The sequence below is a fragment of the Malus sylvestris genome, chromosome 5 (genome assembly GCF_916048215.2).
Source record: "Malus sylvestris chromosome 5, drMalSylv7.2, whole genome shotgun sequence".
NCBI classification, from domain to species: Eukaryota; Viridiplantae; Streptophyta; class Magnoliopsida; order Rosales; family Rosaceae; genus Malus; species Malus sylvestris.
In genome coordinates, this window is record NC_062264.1 from 31,487,880 (window position 1) to 31,506,945 (window position 19,066).

Genomic DNA, 19,066 nt, shown 5'->3' on the forward strand with positions numbered 1-19,066 from the left:
AAGGGGCAAAATCGACGGAAAGAATCGCTGATCATGATGAACATTTGGGAAATGCAGTTGAGAAGACCGAAGGTTTCAGATGTTGGGGGCGCACGATTGCGTGTGACGGCGAAATTAATGGCGGAAGACGTTTCGACGCCTGCACGATGATAATTGGGCTCACGAACTGAGAAAGTGGCTCACGGATTGAGATGGTGGTCATAATGTCGACGGTTCAGGCAGCCGCACGCCTTGGACGTCATCATTGGGGTTGGCCGTATTAAAGGACGCCACGTGGCAAGTTTGGTTAGCAGGATCAAGATCGTGCAATCGTGTTCAATAAATGCGCCTTGGAACTCGGGCATTAGGGTTCTGAGTGACAGATTCGCTTCTTCAAGGCCGAAACTCGGCCAAAGAATTCAGGCCGAAGACCTCAGAAGCGAGGGGGCAATGTTTGGGCCCAAAATAACAGTTTGGGCCGAGTGTAGGGTCATTCTCGGCCCTGAAGGCCTTGCGGCAAGAATACCACGGATCGTTCAGTATGTGGGCCTCCAAACCTAGGTCGGCTAGGTCATAACGCAAGAGGTCGAATCCTAGTGCAATAGGGACTCTCGACGAGATCAATAATCTAGAAAGCGAATCCGGCTCAGTTAAGGACTAGATTCGTAGTCCTAGCGGAGATAGGACTGATCGAGGGGATGTTAATCCGGAGAAGGAGACCTAGTCCGAATAGGATTGGAACTCGGGCTCGATGTGCTGCTACTATAAATACAAGACATTCAGCAACTGTGAGAGCCCCCACAAAATCAATACAAAATTGCCCTGCGCAAACTCTCACAACTTGTGATTTTTCTTTTTCCTTTTTCGCTGACACATCTTCCGTTGGCATCAACAGCACTGTGGAAGCAACCGGTGATATCTTAAGTCGGCATAGATAGCTCTGTCACCGTAGAGTCAGTCGGTCTCGCAGTATCTTCCGTTGGCATCAACAGCACTGCGGCGAGAACGATTGATTACCTATCCAAGTCTCGGTCGAGAAGGGTTTCTAAATCCTTATTGGTCGAGGTCATCTCATCAGCCTTCTCGGCGAAGTGAGGTGTTACAGTTATTACATTCGGCACATTGAAAGCCGAATTTGATCTTGAACTTCGTAAGAATAGTAACCTTGTCTTCAGGTTCGAGAGCCCAAGAGGCCGAGACGTGTTCCTTTCTCGGCCGCAATCGCAAGACGCAGAAGTCAGTAGCGCGACCCAACGCAACATCAACAAATTTACTCATCGGCCGAGCTCGGCCGACGAGTTGGCACGCCCCGCATTCACCGAATGACGTAGTTAGCTCATTAATTACTCGGCCTGCGCGCCACGTAGGCTTTGTAGTTTTTAGGGTCAACAGGTGTGTAGATATCACACCTCCAAAGAAAAAATCTAATTGTGTGAGCATGCGCAATTCAACGGATTGCCGCTGCCTGGCCCGCCGAAAGCTTCATTGGGTCGGCCGTTCCGAGAAGCTACCCGGAAGTACAAGTTTTTCTGAATTTCCTTTGTTTTTTTGGTCGCAAGGTTTTTCTGTTTTTCATTTACTTTTTATTATATGCATATATTTGTCCATTTGAATTTCTAGTTAATTAATCTGATTAATTGTAACTTGAAGATTTTGCAAGTATTTTGGTAAAAGACATGATCAACTCGGTTCACTTGCTGCTCTGCTGCTTGCTTTATTTGAAAATCACTCATCAGAACATCTACTGTACTCTTCTAGATATTCTTTTTCTTTTTGATTATGTGTTATGTGTTGTGTTTCTCATGTTTACGTGTGACGCATTTTCATGCCTCAACCCACACTCTAGACGCTGACGACTGATATTTGTTCGTCAACTCCACACTTGACCAAGACATCCTTTCACAGTCCACGCACTCTAGGTGTTCGATCGAAAGCGCCCGTGCTATTTCAACACCGGCATGATGGTGACCGGCTTGGTAGATGGACCGTTTACGAGAAAGACCGAGAATTCAATGGAGATTCCGAAGGAGAAGCGGATATACGAGCTGGGTTCTCTTCCGCCGTTCTGGTGTTCGGCGGCGACATGGAAGCGATTCACCACTGATGGAACCAGCAGAAGATTCGGGAATGCCTTGCCCTGTCGATCTTCTTTGGGCCCCTTACGACCTCTACAAACACCATCAAAGTCACCTTCAAGATCTGCATCTTCTTCAACATCACCACCATCAACAAACACATCAGCAATTTTTATGTTCTAGCACAATTAACAGAGATTATTGTTTGATTATTTACCTTTTTACAGAAATCATTGATGCATAGGAGGAAATATTTTTTTACCAGATGTAAATAGTGAGAGAGATTTGGATAGGGTGAAATAGGACCGGCGATGGGGGAGAGAGGAGGGATAGAGTTTTGTTTTAATTAATTTAATTGTTAAATAAAAATTAAAAATTTATTAATTTTGTATTTCAGTGTGGATCACGTCATCATTTAACAGTCAAATTGACAGAAAATTTAACAAATGTCTAACATTGCAACGAATTCATAAGTTGAGGTATGATATTGCAATTTTTAAAACATAAGGTATGAGATTGTTTTTCAATCCATAATTAAGGTAGTATTTTTTTTGTAATTTACACATTCTTTTTCAATTATGTGCCGTGTTTGTCGTGTTTACGTGTGACACATTTACGTGCCTCAACCCACACGCTTGACGTTGAATCTGATATTATATGCATCAACTCCACACTTGACCAAGACATTTCAATCCTTCACAGTCCACGCACGCTGGGGCTGGACTTTGTTCAGTCTGTGCAAGGGCCACGGGAAGACTAGACCGGGTCACTCAACATTGGCACCACGCAGCTCTTGATTGAGTTGAAAAATCCTTCCCGAAATTTCAAACGTAAAGAAAGGATTAGAAACTCTGCACCTCCAAGATTCTTACTAGCTCGGATTTATTTGTGGAGGTGATAGAAGCAAAGGGGAGGAGCATGCAGAAAAAGGGTCTCGTTCTTGAACTAGTGTTTGTGGATTTTACATTGTTGTAATCTGTTTTATGACTTGTATTACAAACTACAAAATTCCTATGTTTTATGAGCTTTATGTATGTTTTCTTGAACAATATTTCTCATAATCTTAATCAAATAATTTTTCAGTTACCATTGAAAGATCATCCACGCAAAAATTCGCTTGAAGCGAAAGCCATTTAATTACTAATTGTGGCATGACAAATAGACGACGACGACGACAGAGTTGTCGATAACATATATATAACTTTGTGTTCTAATATTAACTTGGAATCTATAAATTTTGGTGTTAATTGTAATATTCAGTGATTATTTACATGATGGTACAAAGGATCCTTATAAGGTGGACGTACTAATGAGAATACAACATCACAGGAATATGCTATTAACTAAATTCTATATATACTAAAACCCAGCAGCTGTTCCGAAGCACAATGAAATGACGGATTTGTCCTCTTCAAACGTTCTTTTCTTTCATTTATTTTATGGGGGTATAGTGAAAAGACAAGAATGCCCTTTCTTAGGCGTGGTTCGCTCGCGGCTTTCCTCCTCCACCTTTGCTTTTTTGCTTCAGTCCGAATCGACACGTTCCCTGACCTTTTCCTTGTTACTGCAGTTCGAATTCACACGACAACCTGCTCTTCCAAATCAATTTCCGTACGTTTCATTTGGCAACCCTATTCTTCCACATCATTCTAGACCCAAAACCCAGATCGATGTTGCTCATCCAAAACCCAGATAGCCGCCACCACCACGTTTTACAAATTCCTCTTGACTGAAGGTAAAGCGAAAATTGCCCTCTTCATCTCCACAAGTAAATTTGATTATCTATTAATTTCCCCCAATTTTTTTTGGTTTCAAATTTACATCGATTGCTAGGGTTTTGGAAGGGTGTATGGGTTTGGGTAATATCCACAAACTAGGTTGCACGGACACTCTGAAACTCCAAAGTGTTAGAGTGTGTTTTTAATCCTCCAACATTTGACGCATTTTAGACTAGGTTGCATGAACACTCCGACATGCCCCTGACACGGGTTGGACACGACACGGCAAGGGTATTTTTGTAAATTTGAAAAATATTTTAAATCTGTTTGGAAACATTGAAACATTTGGGGCAATCTGAAAATACAAAACCTAAAGCCTAAAAACAACCGGACCTAACCTAACTTGATTCTCTAATCTGCGCCTTCCTTCCACTTCTCTTCTCCCATGCACTCTTCCTGTCTTCCTCTCTACGGCCTGCACTTCAGTTGCATTCTATTTTAATTGGAGGTGAGTGGTTGATGTTTCACTCGCCCTCTTTATTTATAAATGATGTTAGGCTTTTTTTTTTTTTTAAATTTGTTGGTTGTTTAATTTGTTATTGGGCATAAATATATCGTTTCTTGTTTTAATTATTATACTTGTGTTGTTATAATTATTATGTATATGTTATTTTAGTTAATATGTATTGATGAACATGATTATTTTGATATATTATTGTGAACACGGAAAATTCCTAAAACGAAAGAGACAAGAACAACGTGCACAAAATAATATTTGTGTTTGATGATTTTGGGTTACAATCTCTCTCTAATTTGATCATCTGATTCGATCTCCGTAAGGTATTGATTTGTGGATGTTTCGTTGATCCAAGGGCCGTCGAGGCTTGATCTTGGATGAACTGTTGGAATTTTCTTCAAGGGGTCGTGGGCTTGATCTTTGAAGGTGGATTTGAGCGGATCTTCAAGGAGCCGTTGGGGCTTGATCTTGAGGATGAGTGTTTCTTCAAGGGCCGTTGAGGCTTGATCTTGAATAACGGTGATGAGCGGATTTTCAAGGGCTTTTGGGCTTGATCTTGAAGAACAGTGATAAACGGATCTTCAAGGGCTTTTGGGCTTGATCTTGAAGAACGGTTGGATGTATGGATTTGTCGACGTTTGTTGATCCAAAGGGTCGTTGGGGCTTGATCTTAGGATGAACGGATGATGAACGATGGTGCTTTCTTCAAGGGCCGTCGGGGCTTGATCTTATATGGTCTTAAGCAGGCTCCGAGACAATGGAATAAGAAGTTCAACTCATTCATGGTGAGTAATGGGTACAAGAAAACTCATGCTGACTCTTGTGTCTATATCAAACAATTTTCTGAAGGTAAATTCATCATTTTATTGCTTTATGTTGATGACATGTTGATTGCCGGTCAAGATGCTTCTATGATTAAAAAGCTCAAAGAAGAGTTATCTAAGTCCTTTGACATGAAGGACTTAGGGCCAGCCAAGCAGATTTTGGGCATGGAGATAATTCGTGACAGAAAATCCAAGAAGTTGTGGTTGTCACAAGAAAAGTATGTTGAACGGGTGCTTGAAAGGTTCAACATGAAAGCAGCCAAACCGGTAAGCTCACCTTTAGCCAATCATATCATGTTGAGCAAAGAGTCATGTCCAAAAACATATGAAGAAAAGGAGAAAATGGCAGTTGTTCCCTACTCTTCCGCAGTAGGAAGTATCATGCATGCAATGGTGTGCACACGGCCAAATATTGCTCATGCATTAGGTGTGGTGAGCAGGTTTCTCTCTAATCCAGGGAAGGACCACTGGGAAGCTGGTAAGTGGATTCTCAGATATTTGAAGAGGAATTCTAAGATGTGCTTGTGCTTTGGCGGTTCCAAACCAATCTTGAAAGGATTTACAGATGCTGACATGGGAGGTGACCTGGATGGTAGAAAGTCTACGTCTGGGTACTTGTTTACTTTTGCAGGGGGAGTCGTGTCTTGGCAATCCAAGTTACAAAAGTGCGTTGCTTTGTCCACAATCAAGGCTGAATACATAGCCGCTACAGAAGCATGCAAGGAGTTGTTGTGGCTGAAGCGGTTTCTCCAAGAGTTGGGTTTGAAGCAAAGTGATTATGGCGTTTATTGTGATAGTCAGAGTGCTCTAGATTTGAGCAAGAACACTACATATCATTCACGCACTAAGCACAATGATATTCGTTATCACTGGATTAGAGACGCTATCGAGAACAAGTTGTTATAGCTGAAGAAGATTCATACCGATAATAATTCTTCAGACATGTTGACAAAGGTAGTCACAAAATCAAAGTTGGAATTCTGCATTAAGGTTGCTGGGATGAACTCCAGGTAACTTGGAGTCATGATCGGAATTCCTCCCTCATGGACGGGAGGGGGAGATTGTTGGTATATGGTCCAGCCCATGATGAATGTTCTAGATTATTCTAGTAAGCAAGTGAGATGGCTGGAGCATGCTTGACAATTCTAGCATGTTATTAAGTTGATGGAAGAAGCTAGAGAGTACTAGCTTCCTTGGTTGCAAATGGAAAGATCTAGAAGCTACAATTTTGTGGCTAATCTAGATCTTTCTATGCTAGAGGTTTGAAAAATACACTAGAAACTAGTAGAATGCCAAACCCTCACCTATAAATATGGGTGTGATGTTGTAGTGAAGTAACCAATCAAGAACCAAGTGTGAGTAGCAAAAGATCAAGTCCAAAGCTACAGTTCCACTCCAAGAGTGAGAGTGAGAGTGTTCCACTACACATTGTGTGAGTGAAGTTTAGAGTGATAGAAAGTGTGTGTTATACTTTCTTGTATCCATCAAGCCTTGTCTTTGGCTTGGTAAGACTACTCTTGTTGTACTCATCTTTTTCATATAGTGAAGATTGATCCTTGTTTGGTGGACGTAGGCATAAATTGCCGAACCACATAAATTCGTAGTGTCAATTTTCTACTTTACCTTGTGCATTCTCTATCTTGTAGTACCGACATTCCTAACAGGAATGAGGTTGAGCAGAGCTGTTTAAGAGTAGAGAGCTGTAATTGTACATATTTAACAAATATGTATCTTTATTAGTGAAGGCTTTCGCCTTTTGGGTTCAGTTCTATCTTCTCTCTCTCCCTTATATGATTGATTCAACGGAAAGGGGTTTAATGCTTAATGATAAAGATACACTTTTTAAACAATTCGTTTCCTTTTCTTTTTAATTTGGATCAAATTCACAATCTTATCGATTAATTTCAGAAGTTGGGAATAAATTTTGGAATGAGAAAACTAAATTTTGGAAGTGTTGATGGTGCGGCTGCAGTGGAGGGGAATGAGAAAACTAAATTTTGGAGTTTTATGCTCCTGTGTTTTGCTTCCTAACCTTGGTTTTGTATTATCTTATTCAGGCAAATGAGAAAACTGAATCCATTGTGATTTGCGTTCTGACAGTGAAGATGTATTTCAGACTGTTTCTTCGATCAGGAAGAATTACTCCTCCAAATTGGACCAGGTAATAACATTACTATAAAGGCTTAGTTTAGTTAAGTAAGAGTATGTGGCCTTGATTGGATGGATATAAAGGTCAGGTTATTTATCGGGTTTTAATGAATACAAAAATGCAATTATTTTTATTCAAGAAAAATCGTGTTGCTTGCAGTTTTGTATACAATGATGCAAGAAGCCTGCTACACATTTAGTTTTTTTTGCAGTATGTGGCCTTGAATACAATGGAATACATTGTCTATAATGCAAGAAAATATATGTATATTTTTCACTCAAATTAGACTACTTCAACTTTGTTCTCTTTGAGCAAGATCCTTCTAAAATGGTTTTGTACTAACTATGTTTGTCTTAATCTCCTAACTCAGATTTGTTTCTGTGTTCTGTTTGTATTGATTGACTGATGACAAAATGTAGCCATAAAATATTGATTTTGACATTTTATTTATGTTTTTATTAAAGGGTTGTATGATTTGTAAAGATCCATGATTGATGGTTTGGTGTTTCTGGGTTTGTAGGTTATGTTGATTGTTGAATGCCTTATCAATTTGGTTTTTAATATGTCATTGTTTATCTATTTCCATAATAATCTTTTCAAATAAACGTTACTTTTTGACTTGAGAACTGTAATTTACCTTTTTTATTTTATCTTTTTCTGTATATTTGATTTATAGGGCTCTTGTGTTGTGAATTGTGACTGAAAATTTGATCCTCATATGGATATAGGCAAAAACCACTATCTTTTCCTTATTACTTTTCTTTTAAATGTGTACTGATTATGAGATTGCCTCTTTATATAATGTACAATTTTTGTAGTTGCCTTCAATGCTATTGTCATTGGCTCGGGTGCTCAAAAGATCTGTATAATATGGTTTTGGCAATAATGTGGGTATTGGGGTGAATATCATAAAAGCGAACATGTGTAACTATAGATCTGCAAATGTTTGGTAGATAGAGCAATTTGGGAATTTGTTCACCGAAACATCTATGGATATCATGTATATCATTTTGTTTTTTTACGTGAATGTTGGTTGTTGAATGCCTTATCATTTTGGTTTTGAACATGCCATTGTTTATCTATATCCAAAAGGAGTCTGAATCTTTTCAAATAAATGTTACTTTCCGATTTGGGAAACTGTAATTCACTTTTTATTGACCTTTTCCTATATATTTGATTTATAGAGCTCCTGAGTTGTCAATTGTGACTACTCCTCACATGGATTATAGGTAAAACCACTATTTTCTTTTCTTATTACTTTTCCTTTAAATGTGTTTTATTCTGAGATTCTCTCGTTATATATTTGTAAATTTCCAGCACTTATGCAAACTTCAGAGCATACAGGAAATCAATGTTTTCCATTTTGGGTACAAAGAACCAAATATGTTATCTATGTCTTTAATGAACTTATTACTTTTAATTGTTTAGTTCATTATGCTGCTCAGTTTATCTTATGTCTTTGAACCAAATGCAAATTCCAATCTTGCATTGTTAAGCCCCGAAATTAGAACAAAAAAGCTTGCATGAAATTTGATGTTCTCTCTGATTGAGAACTCATTTTAATTCTACTTGAATTTTTCTCTGATTGATTTCTGGGTTTATTAAATTGTGGGTTACTATTTAAAAACCCGTAGCAGAACGTGGGCATTTTTTCTAATATGGTCCCTAAAATTCAGCTACATAAATATTTGACAAAGATTACTAGAATCACAATATCAATTATTATAATGAATGGCAAAATCGAACCAAATAATTAAGAAGTATCTCGACAGAATACTTGTAACTGGTTATTTATGCAAGTACGAATTTCACGGAGCTAAACACCATATTTTTCAACCACACAATTTGCAACACTCGAGTAATCAGGGTGTGCAGATATCAAATACATGTTTATGAAGTTCATTGTAAACATTAAAAATAAAAATAATAAAATAAAATTCCACAACATCTCCTTATTTGATAGACTGCTTGTAGCAAGAATTCTAATCTGAAGTTGGAGCTACATATTTCTCCTAGTTTTATAGGGCCGATAGCGTCTTGATGGTAAGCATACCAAATGGCTCGGGAAGGCAAGGAAGACTATGAGCTGATAGTTTATGTGACACAAAATGCATTGTCGGACGCAACCCAGGACGCATCCGTATACAAGCCAATGCTATACTAATTACAAGCACCACTGCCTTTGCCAATTCATTGGCTGGAGGCTCTAGTCGTTGATCTAACACATCTTTCAAAAGCAACTCAGCATTTTCATTCGTTGACGTTGATGATGCTGATAGTTGGGACTCTAGCATATCCCCGGGGTGCCTTCCCATCATGACTTCTAGTGCCACCACTCCAAAGCTATAAACATCACACTTATCCGTCACCTGCATAATATATGCAAGCTCTGTGTATAAAGAGAAGAAAATTTATCAACTCTACAAAAGATAGTACAAAATTGTGCAACATTAAAATTTTACATTACCTGGCGCCATGTATCTCAACGTACCAACAATGTTGGTCCAGTTGGCTGAATCAATACTCAACAGTCTTGCTGTTCCAAAATCTGAGAGTCGGGGCTCGAAATCTTGCTCGAGCAATACATTATTGACAGTTACATCACGATGAACAATTGGTGGTGAGCAGTCATGGTGTAGGTAAGAAAGTGCATGAGCAAGTCCTTGCACAATTTTTACCCTTGTTGGCCACCCAAATTCAGTAACCCCTTCTACCCCATACAATGCTTTTCCAAGGCTGCCTTTCTCTAAGTATTCGTAAAGCAAGAATATGCAACCCCTCCTTGAAGAGAAGCCATATAGCCTTATGATGTTGCGATGTCGGATAGTTGTCAAAGTTCGGATTTCATTCTCAAAACTTTGGAGATTAATTGCTGGAATGTCATTAGAGTCGTTCATGTTAAGCCTCTTCACTGCAACAACTTGACCTGATTCGAGCTCTGCCTTGTATACTCTTCCAAATCCGCCCCTCCCAATGCAGTGTTTCTCATGAAAGTTGTCTATGGCCTTGACAACTTCCCGAAATGTGAATTTCACTTCTTCTTGCAATATCATTGACTCATAATCCTCGAAGTTTTGAGAAGTTTTGATTACCTGAGGCCGGATTTTGGACCTCTTGTGAAACATAAGAAGGAAAGCAATGGCAATTGCAACAGTTGCGAAACCCAATAAGGAAAAAAGGAAAACGGGTACTATATTCTTGTTAGCACTTTTGGAATTTGTACTGGAGGATTCACATTCAGTTAGTCCCTCTGCATGACTCCGCAAGCCATGGTTACCAACAAAAGCACTTTTTGGCGCATTATTGAAAATGCCACAAGTTGGGAATGGCCCTGTCAATTTGTTATATGAAAAGTCATAGCTACTTAGAATAAACATGTAATCTAATGCTGATGGGATTTCGCCTGAGAGATTATTGTGTGAGGCATTGAAATACTGTAATACTGTGAGCATGTGCAATTCTGGTGGTATTGCACCCGATAGTGAATTGCTGCTGAGATCCAAGTAGACCAAACATGTTAAGCCTGCGGCGAGAAACAGATGAATTGGCATTACCCTTGTCAAATTGTTATTAGACAATGAAAGAAGCTTGAGGTCCAACATACCTGCATTCCATGGGATCACTCATGTGAAGTTGTTAGCGGACAAATCGAGTTCATAAAGGTGAGAAAATTTGCCTAGACTCTGAGGAATCTCTCCTGTCAAGTGGTTATTGGACAGATGGAGTATATAAACCTGAGGCAGTTTGCCTAGACTCTGAGGAATCTCTCCTGTCAATTGGTTATGGGACAAATAGAGTCGCTGAAGCTAAGTCAATTTGCCTAGACTCTGAGGAATCTCTCCTGTGAAGTAGTTATGGTCCAAAAAGAGTACTTGAAGCTGAGATAAATTGCCTAGACTCTGAGGAATCTCTCCTCTGAATTCGTTGGAATAAAGCCTTAGATACTGCAATTGTGTCAACAGCCCAATTTCTGCTGAAATGGTTCCGCTGAAGCTATTGTCTTGAAGGTACAAAGAGACCAATTCCGTCCAATTGGAGACCAGAGAATGAAGGATTTGACCAATAAATAGATTATTATCTAAACGCAATTCAATGACGTTTTTCAGATTGGACAAGGACAGAGGCAGTTCCCCATTGAGTTTTTTGGAAGACAGGTACAAGTGGGTGAGGTTTGTGCAAAGACCAAGCTCAGAAGGGATAGTAGAGTTTAAGGAGTTGTATGAAAGATAAAGGGACTGGAGCTCCCTGAGTTTGCCTATAGAGGGTGGAATTTTCCCTTCCAGAAAATTATTACTCAGGTCAATATATTGAAGACCAGAAATCAAACCTATACTGTCCGGAATTGGGCCAGAGAATCCGTTATAACTGCTGTACAAAGAGTTGTTGCTGAAGTCCAAAGTTGTGAGGCTGGAGAGATTTCCAATGGCAGATGGTATAGGCCCTCGGAAATAGTTGCCACTCAGGTTGAAGTGGGTGAGATTTGGAAATAGGGAAAAGTCGAAAAGAGCTAGTGTTCCGTTAATTTCCATACGGGAAAGCTGTATTTCGGAGACTGTTCTGGTTTTGGTGCAGACAATGGCAGTCCAGTTGCAGAGGCTGCTGAGATTGGTGAGGGACCATGAATTGAGTAGCGAAGGTGGCCATGATGATGAAGAAAAGTCGTCCTTCCATTTGATGAGTGATTCTGCTTGTTTTCCTGGAGATATTGATGTCGTTTTGATCAGTGGCAATGCGAACAGCAGCAGGAGCATATAATGAAATGTAATGGTTTTGAGTTGCATGATGATCTGTTATTTTTTGGTGGAGTATTTCCCTTTGTCCAAGGCACAAATAAATCGGAGCTAATAACAACTTTGGAGGTGCATGCACAGTTTATAAGCCTTTCTTTACGCTTGGAATTTCGCACATGACCATTAAGGGACGCGTAATGCCTTTAATCTTCTGCTGCCTCTGACTTCCAATAAGCTCAATGGATTGCCGCTGCCGGGCCCCCCGAAAGCTTCATTGGGTCGGCTTCCGAGAAGCTACCAGAAAGTACAAGTTTTTCTGAATTTCCTTTGTTTTTTTTATCGCAAGGTTTTTCTGTTTTTCATTTACTTTTTATGGTATGCTTATGTTTGTGGTTCCTGAATTTTGAATTTCCATGGGCATTTGGCTAATTTTGTCTAGTTAATTAATCTGATTAATTGTTACTTGATTTGGCAAGTGTTTTGGTAAAGACATGATCAACTCGGTTCACTTGCTGCCGCTGCTGCTGCTTGCTTTATTTGAAAATCAATCGTCAGAACATCTGCTGCACTCTTCTAAGGAGGTGAATTGTCTGTCCTCCCATTTCTATACTTTTCACATCTCCTTCTGTTTGTGTGGTCATGGTTAAGGCACATTAACATTTTATATTTCTATTACTTTTTATTTTATTATTTCTATAAAAATTAATATAAAATGTTGACGTGGGTTAACCGTGACTACACATCACAGGAGGGTATAAGAAGAGTATGAAAAATAGGAAAGCAGACAATTCACCTCCCTCTTCTAGATGTTCGTATCTTTTTGTTTGTTTTCCATGCCTTAACCCACACGCTGGGGCTGGACTTTGTTCAGTCTGCGCAAATAGATGGGGCCGCGGGAAGACTAGACCGCGTCAATCAACATTAGCACCACACATCTCTTGATTTTGAGTTGAAAAATCCTTTCCAAAATTCCACAATATCAATTATTATAATGAATGGCAAAATTGAACCAAATAATGACGAAAGAATCTCCACAGAACACTTGTGTAACTGATTATTTATGCTAGTACGAATTGCACAGAGCTAAACACTATATCTTTCAATCACACAATTTGCAACACTCTGTAGAAATCAGGGTGGTGCAGATATCAAATACATGTTTATGAAGTTTGTTTGTAAACATTAAAAATAAAAATAATAAAATTAAATAAAATTCCACAACTTCTTATTTGATAGACTGCTCGTAGCAAGAATTCAAATGTGACGTTGGAGCTACATATTTCTCCTAGTTTTATAGGGCCGATAGCTTGTTGATGGTAAGCATACCAAATGGCTCAGGAAGGCAAGGAAGACTCTGAGCTGATAGATTATGTGACACAAAATGCATTGTCGGACGCAACCCAGAACGCGTCCGTATACAAGCCAATGCTATACTCATTACAAGCACCACTGCTTTTGCCAATTCATTGGCTGGAGGCTTTAGTCGTTGATCTAACACATCTTTCAGAAGCAACTCTGCATTTTCATTCATTGACGTTGATGATTCTGATAGTTGGGACTCTAGCATATCCCCGGGGTGCCTTCCCATCATGACTTCTAGTGCCACCACTCCGAAGCTATAAACATCACACTTATCCATCACCTGCATAATATATGCAAGCTTTGCGTATAAAGAGAAGAAAATATCTCAAGTCCACAAAAGATAGTACCAAATTGTGCAACAAAATTTTACATTACCTGGCGCCATGTATCCTAGCGAACCAACAATGTTGGTCCAGTTGGATGAATCGATACTCAACAGTCTTGCTGTTTCAAAATCTAAGAGTCGGGCTCGAAATCCTGCTCGAGCAATACATTATTGACAGTTACATCACGATGAACAATTGGTGGTGAGCAGTCATGGTGCAGGTAAGAAAGTGCACAAGCAAGTCCTTGCACAATTTTTACCCTTGATGGCCAGCCAAGTTTAGTAACCCCTTCTACCCCATACAATGCTTTTCCGAGGCTACCTCTCTCTAAGTACTCATAAAGCAAGAATATGCAACCCCTCCTTGAAGAGAAGCCATATAGCCTTATAATGTTTCGATGCCGGATAGTTGTCAAAGTTCGGATTTCATTCTCAAAACTTCGGAGATTAATTACTGGAATGTCATTAGAGTCATCTGTTATTTGTTCGCGAGTTTTTCCTCTTTGTATGAGGCACAAATAAATCAGAGCTAATAACAACTTTGAAGGTGCAGAGTTTATAATCCTTTCTTTACGCTTGCAATTTCGCACATGACCATTAAAGAACGCGTAATTCCTTTTAGCTTCATTTGGTCGGCCGCTCCAAGGAGCTGCCAGAAAATGTTTACAAATTTGTCCATTTCATTAGCCAATTGGCTAATTTTGTCGAGTGTGAAAATGTTTACAAATCTGTCCATATGGATTTCTAGTTAATTAATCTGATTAATTGTTACTTGAAGATTTTGCAAAGTGTTTTGGTGAAGACATGATCAACTCGGTTCACTTGCTGCTCTGCTGCTTGCTTTATTTGAAAATCACTCGTTAGAACATATGTTGTACTCTTCTATATTCTTTCCTTTTTCGATTATGTATTGTGTTTCTCGTGTTCACGTGTGACAGACACATTTCCATACCTCAACCCACACGCTTGATGTTGGCGCCTGTTATTTATTCGTCGACTCCACACTTGACCAAGACATCCTTCACGGTCCACGCACGCTGGGACTGGACTTTGTTCAGTCTGTGCACATGGTTGGGGCCAGGGGACAGCTCTTGATTGAGTTGAAAAATCCTTTCCGAATTTCCAAGCATAAGGAAAGGATTAGAAAATCTGCGCCTCCGAAATTTCAGAGTTTACACCAGGTTGCATGGACACTTTGAAACTTCGAAGTATCGGTGTGTTTTTAGTCTTTCGAAATTTCTCGCAGTTTAAACTAGGTTGTACGGACATTCTCGATTACATGGAATAGGCAGGTTGCCAGTTGTGCAATCCCCTACCATTCCATCGTTACTCCAAGCAGTTGTTCTGTAGATAATATCAAGTCTCGATAATTTAATATATTATTTAAGAGATAATTATTATGACTACAAACCATAATATTATCTCTATAATAACTAAAATTTACCTTAACAACTCTCATTTAACGGTCTAAACTCTTGCTTACTCAACTGCCTTGAACACACGGGTTGATGGTGCAATATTCGGTCCAAACAAAGTTGTGACATGGCAGATACTTATGCCTCATTCATGCCATGTCACAATTTTAACAGGTTTACTAACAAATTTGACAGAAAATGGTAAAGTGAAGTGAAAATTAGTTTCAGGGTACAAAGTGGTGAAATTTGAGTTTCAAGGAGTAAAGTGAGAGTAGAGTAGAGTTCCAGAGACCATATGTGAAAATCTTGTCCCCAAATTTCACTATTCAAATACCTTATTTCGTAGTGTTACGACACGTTATATTTACGGCGTAGAATTTTTTTTTTCAAAATTTATAAAATGACTAAAATGCCCCTAGGGGTACGAGTTGACTTTTGTTCACCTTGTGTTCATGACACGTGTGAAGTTTTAGTTAGTATATTCTTGTAGAGCTCGATCACATGAGCACATAGGCGAAATGCCGTTTGTAAATCGAAGCTATGACGATAGAAGTTTGTTTCAAATAGTAAAATATGGATTTAATATTATATAGAAGCTCACATTGATTTGGGAAGGGACCAATGAGAGAAGAGAAGGAGAGAGACTGGCCAATCAGAAGGATAGAGAAGCCAACAACCCAGACACCTCTTTGACTCGCGTGGGACCCGATTGCGACCCGGGTTTTCTCAAAATTTCTGACGGATTTTTCAGTGAGAACCACTCATCCCCACCTACAATCATCACCATGACACCCCAGTGTGCTTTCCCACTCAAACCCGACTGGTTTTGACCTTAGTTTTGTGAAGAACAATACTAACGAGTTTCGTGAGTTCCTTGGCGGTGACCTGCCATTTCTAAAGGTGATTTCGTCAACCACCACTATCATTAGACTCCCCTTGAGCCCAGAAACATGACCCAAACAAGTTTGGGGTGCGAAGCAACCAAGAAGTTAAATGAACGAACACACTTTTTAGGGTTTCCAGCGGTTCAAAGAGTTTTCAGGCGTTTCCCTATCGAATTGGACCTCGACCCATGTATATATCTTACTCCACTCTTAAAAATCTAAACTAGTGAAATTTGAACAATTTTGGCAAAATGTTCGAAAAATTCAGCGAGTCTTGGCCACCAGTACATGGGCCCGATGACCTACTTCGTTCCCTTTAGCTAATTTCGATGCTCGAAATCTAGTTTTGACATTCATTTGACGAGTCTCAACCATTTGACTGTAGTTTCGTAAAGGTCCACCACATGACCTTTGTAGTAAATGAAGATCTGATAGTTGGATAGTCATGAAATTATAGTATGTTATTATATGTATAATTTGTGGTTCTTAGAAACTTATAGATAAGAAATCCGATGTACGGATCTTCCTGGATTTAATTTCTAAGTCGTAGGAATGATCGTTGACCGTCACTTAAAAATTGCGACTGGCAGAGATCTGACCGTCGGATCGTCATGAAATTTTATTATGTTGTTCTAGAAACATATTAAGACTCTTAGAAAGTACAGATCGAAAATCCAATGAGTGGATTTTCCAAATTGGATGACTAAGGTTGTTGACTGTTTCATTGACCACGTTGACCGAGGGTTGGCTTTTGGTCAACTTGTTCTGAATCGTTCTTAAATACTAATATTAGTATTACTAGAGACCTAATGGAGCTTAGTGAGCTTACTCCAGTCAGCGGGCCATCTTAGGATGTGCCCTCAGTTTACATGCAAGTGGTACTTTATCGTGATATACATGCTTATTGAACTTCTATATGATAAATGATATGTATGATTACTAGTATGAAAATATGAACCTGGGACCCTAGTAAAACCATTCAGTAGAACTTGTATGCCTGTTTGACAAGATGTTTAGTTGTCATGAGAAATTGATAGTGTATGTGCTTACGTTGTAAATAATAGTTGTTGAGGTAGGGTAGGTGGTGTGTTGATTTGACTGCACCATGTAGTAGTGGTACACAGATGGTCTTACTTGGTATATCCGCAATGGGGACCATACGTATTTTAAAGGTGATCACGCTTGGTACATCAACGATGGGTGATCGCTACTTATACGACTAGACTACGCCTATGGTTCTGTTTTTCACGATGGGGAACCATACGTATTTTAAGAGTGATCATGCTTGGTATCTCCGCGATGAGTGATCACTACCTAGAGTTATGGGTTACGGTCCTGCTTGATATATCAATGATGAAGGAACATATGTATTTGAAGGGTGATCATGCTTGGTATATCCACGATGAGTGATCACTACCTACACAATTAGACTATGCTTATGCTTCTGCTTTGTGTATTCGCGGTGAGTGATCATTACCTAGAGCTATATGTTATGGTCCTACTTGGTATATTCGCAAAGGGAACCATACATATTTTAGGGGTGATCATGCTTAATATATCCGCAATGGGTAATCACTGACTACACGATTAGACTATACCTATTGTTCTGCTTGGTATATCTGTGATAGAGGACCACACGAATTTAAGGAGTGATCATGCTTGATATATCTGTGATAGGCGATCACTACCTAAAGCTATAGGTTACGGTCCTGCTTAGTAAATCCGCGATTGGGGACCATAAGTATTTTAGAGGTGATCATGCTTGGTATATCCGCAATGGGTGATTACTGCCTACACGATTAGACTATATCTATGGTTCGACTTGGTGTATTCGCAATCTGGGACCATAAGCATTCTAGGAGTGATCATGCTTGGTATATCCGCAATGAGTGATCACTACGTAAGGTTATAGGTTACGGTCCTGCTTGGTATATCTACGATGGGGGACCGTCTGTATTTTAGGGGTGATCATGCTTAGTATATTCGCGATTGGTGATCATTGCCTATCTCGAATTGTATGGACTGATTGATATATCTGCGATGGGCGACCTCTTTCTAATTTGTTTCCGTTGAGCTAGACTGGAACCTTAGATTCTAGTGAATAGAGATTGCTCATGGTAGACATTTGTGTTTGTAATTTAGGGTTACAATGTTATTACTTGAAATCCATGTAGGAAAATATGAAAATTTTCTTTATTAGGCTTCGTGAATTGATACTTGATCTTATTGATTGATTAAAATAATTAAATTATGCATCTTTGAGTCATTGAATCAATTATTTGCTATGATTGTGAAGATGGGTTTGAAAACAATGTGATATATGTGAATGACGAAATGACAACCATGGTCATGAATTGATTGCTCTAAGTAGACTGGAATCAATGTTCTTCGAGTTCTATTGAGTGATTCTAGAATTCTATGCTTTTCTACTAGAAAGTACTATGATAACTGTGGAGTCTATTGAATGGTGACCTACGCATGGCTTGATCCCGTCTGAGTGTACGTAGGCAATTTAACACAAAGGTTATATGCAGCCATAAAGTAAATGAAAAGTTAATGCGCCATTGGACCTTGAATTGTGTTTTGTTCATGTCTTTGAGGCAATGCATGATAGATGTACAGGTAAGTGGTGACATCATGTCTCGATCTTGGATGTATCTAGGGATAGGGGCGTGATACCATAGCCACAAATAAGCCTTTGGATTTTTCTTAACTTTTAAATTTCAAATAAAAAAGAGTTATCTCTAAATTAAGTTAGAAGAAATGTGTCCAAATATTAACAATGAGGCACAAAAGAGACACCCAAAATGGGAAAGAAGGGGCCACATTGGATTGGTGTCGGGATGAAAGGCAATCGTTGTCGTACGTGTTTCAATGCAGTTGTTGGGCCAAAGTAAATCAAATCAAACAAAATACATGGTTTTGAACTTTTGAGGTCCATTAAAATAGTGATAAGATAATTTGATCGTTTTTGTCACACAAGTCCATAAAAATATACGAAAAACTAATGAAAATGGTTTGAAAACTTTGAGTTTTAACTATAAGGACAAAATAAAAGGTAAAGTAAATAGTACCATGATTGACTTTT

General features: G+C 39.1%; 3 protein-coding genes, 1 long non-coding RNA gene and 1 pseudogene across 9 annotated transcripts in view; 2 read left to right on the forward strand and 3 right to left on the reverse strand.

The window, feature by feature from the left end:
• Window positions 1-12,977, forward strand: part of LOC126622453 (uncharacterized) — a 35,200-nt gene extending 22,223 nt beyond the window's left edge. Inside the window, exons 1-3 of one of the 6 annotated variants that reach the window (XR_007623487.1) lie at window positions 7,104-7,274; window positions 8,447-8,491; window positions 8,580-8,689. Coding sequence is in view for 4 of the 6 variants with exons in the window: in XM_050291246.1 (XP_050147203.1) it covers window positions 8,447-8,491; window positions 8,580-8,664 (130 nt within the window). In the remaining 2 variants the exon portion in view is untranslated. Of the gene's footprint in view, window positions 1-6,793; window positions 7,275-8,446; window positions 8,690-12,468 lie in introns of those variants that run through there. The other 5 variants (XM_050291246.1, XM_050291249.1, XR_007623486.1 and 2 more) reach the window with 5 other exon arrangements.
• LOC126622447 (MDIS1-interacting receptor like kinase 2-like) overlaps window positions 1-19,066 on the forward strand; it is a 78,881-nt pseudogene that overhangs the window by 57,555 nt on the left and 2,260 nt on the right.
• On the reverse strand, window positions 1,665-15,048 carry LOC126622459 (uncharacterized). Its single transcript, XR_007623494.1, has 2 exons — window positions 14,632-15,048; window positions 1,665-1,728 (listed from the first exon to the last, which is right to left on the reverse strand). It is a non-coding gene; the product is annotated as an uncharacterized LOC126622459 (long non-coding RNA).
• LOC126622455 (probable leucine-rich repeat receptor-like protein kinase At2g33170) lies at window positions 9,069-14,634 on the reverse strand. The gene is made up of 6 exons (XM_050291250.1): window positions 14,347-14,634; window positions 12,169-12,417; window positions 11,274-12,103; window positions 11,135-11,198; window positions 9,730-10,696; window positions 9,069-9,651 (listed from the first exon to the last, which is right to left on the reverse strand). The coding sequence occupies exons 3-6, from the start codon at window positions 12,041-12,043 to the stop codon at window positions 9,281-9,283; spliced, it is 2,172 nt and encodes a 723-aa protein (XP_050147207.1). The 5' UTR covers window positions 12,044-12,103; window positions 12,169-12,417; window positions 14,347-14,634; the 3' UTR covers window positions 9,069-9,280.
• Window positions 13,245-13,640, reverse strand: LOC126622452 (MDIS1-interacting receptor like kinase 2-like). The gene has a single exon (XM_050291244.1). It carries the CDS (start codon window positions 13,638-13,640, stop codon window positions 13,284-13,286), a length of 357 nt encoding a protein of 118 aa, XP_050147201.1. The 3' UTR covers window positions 13,245-13,283.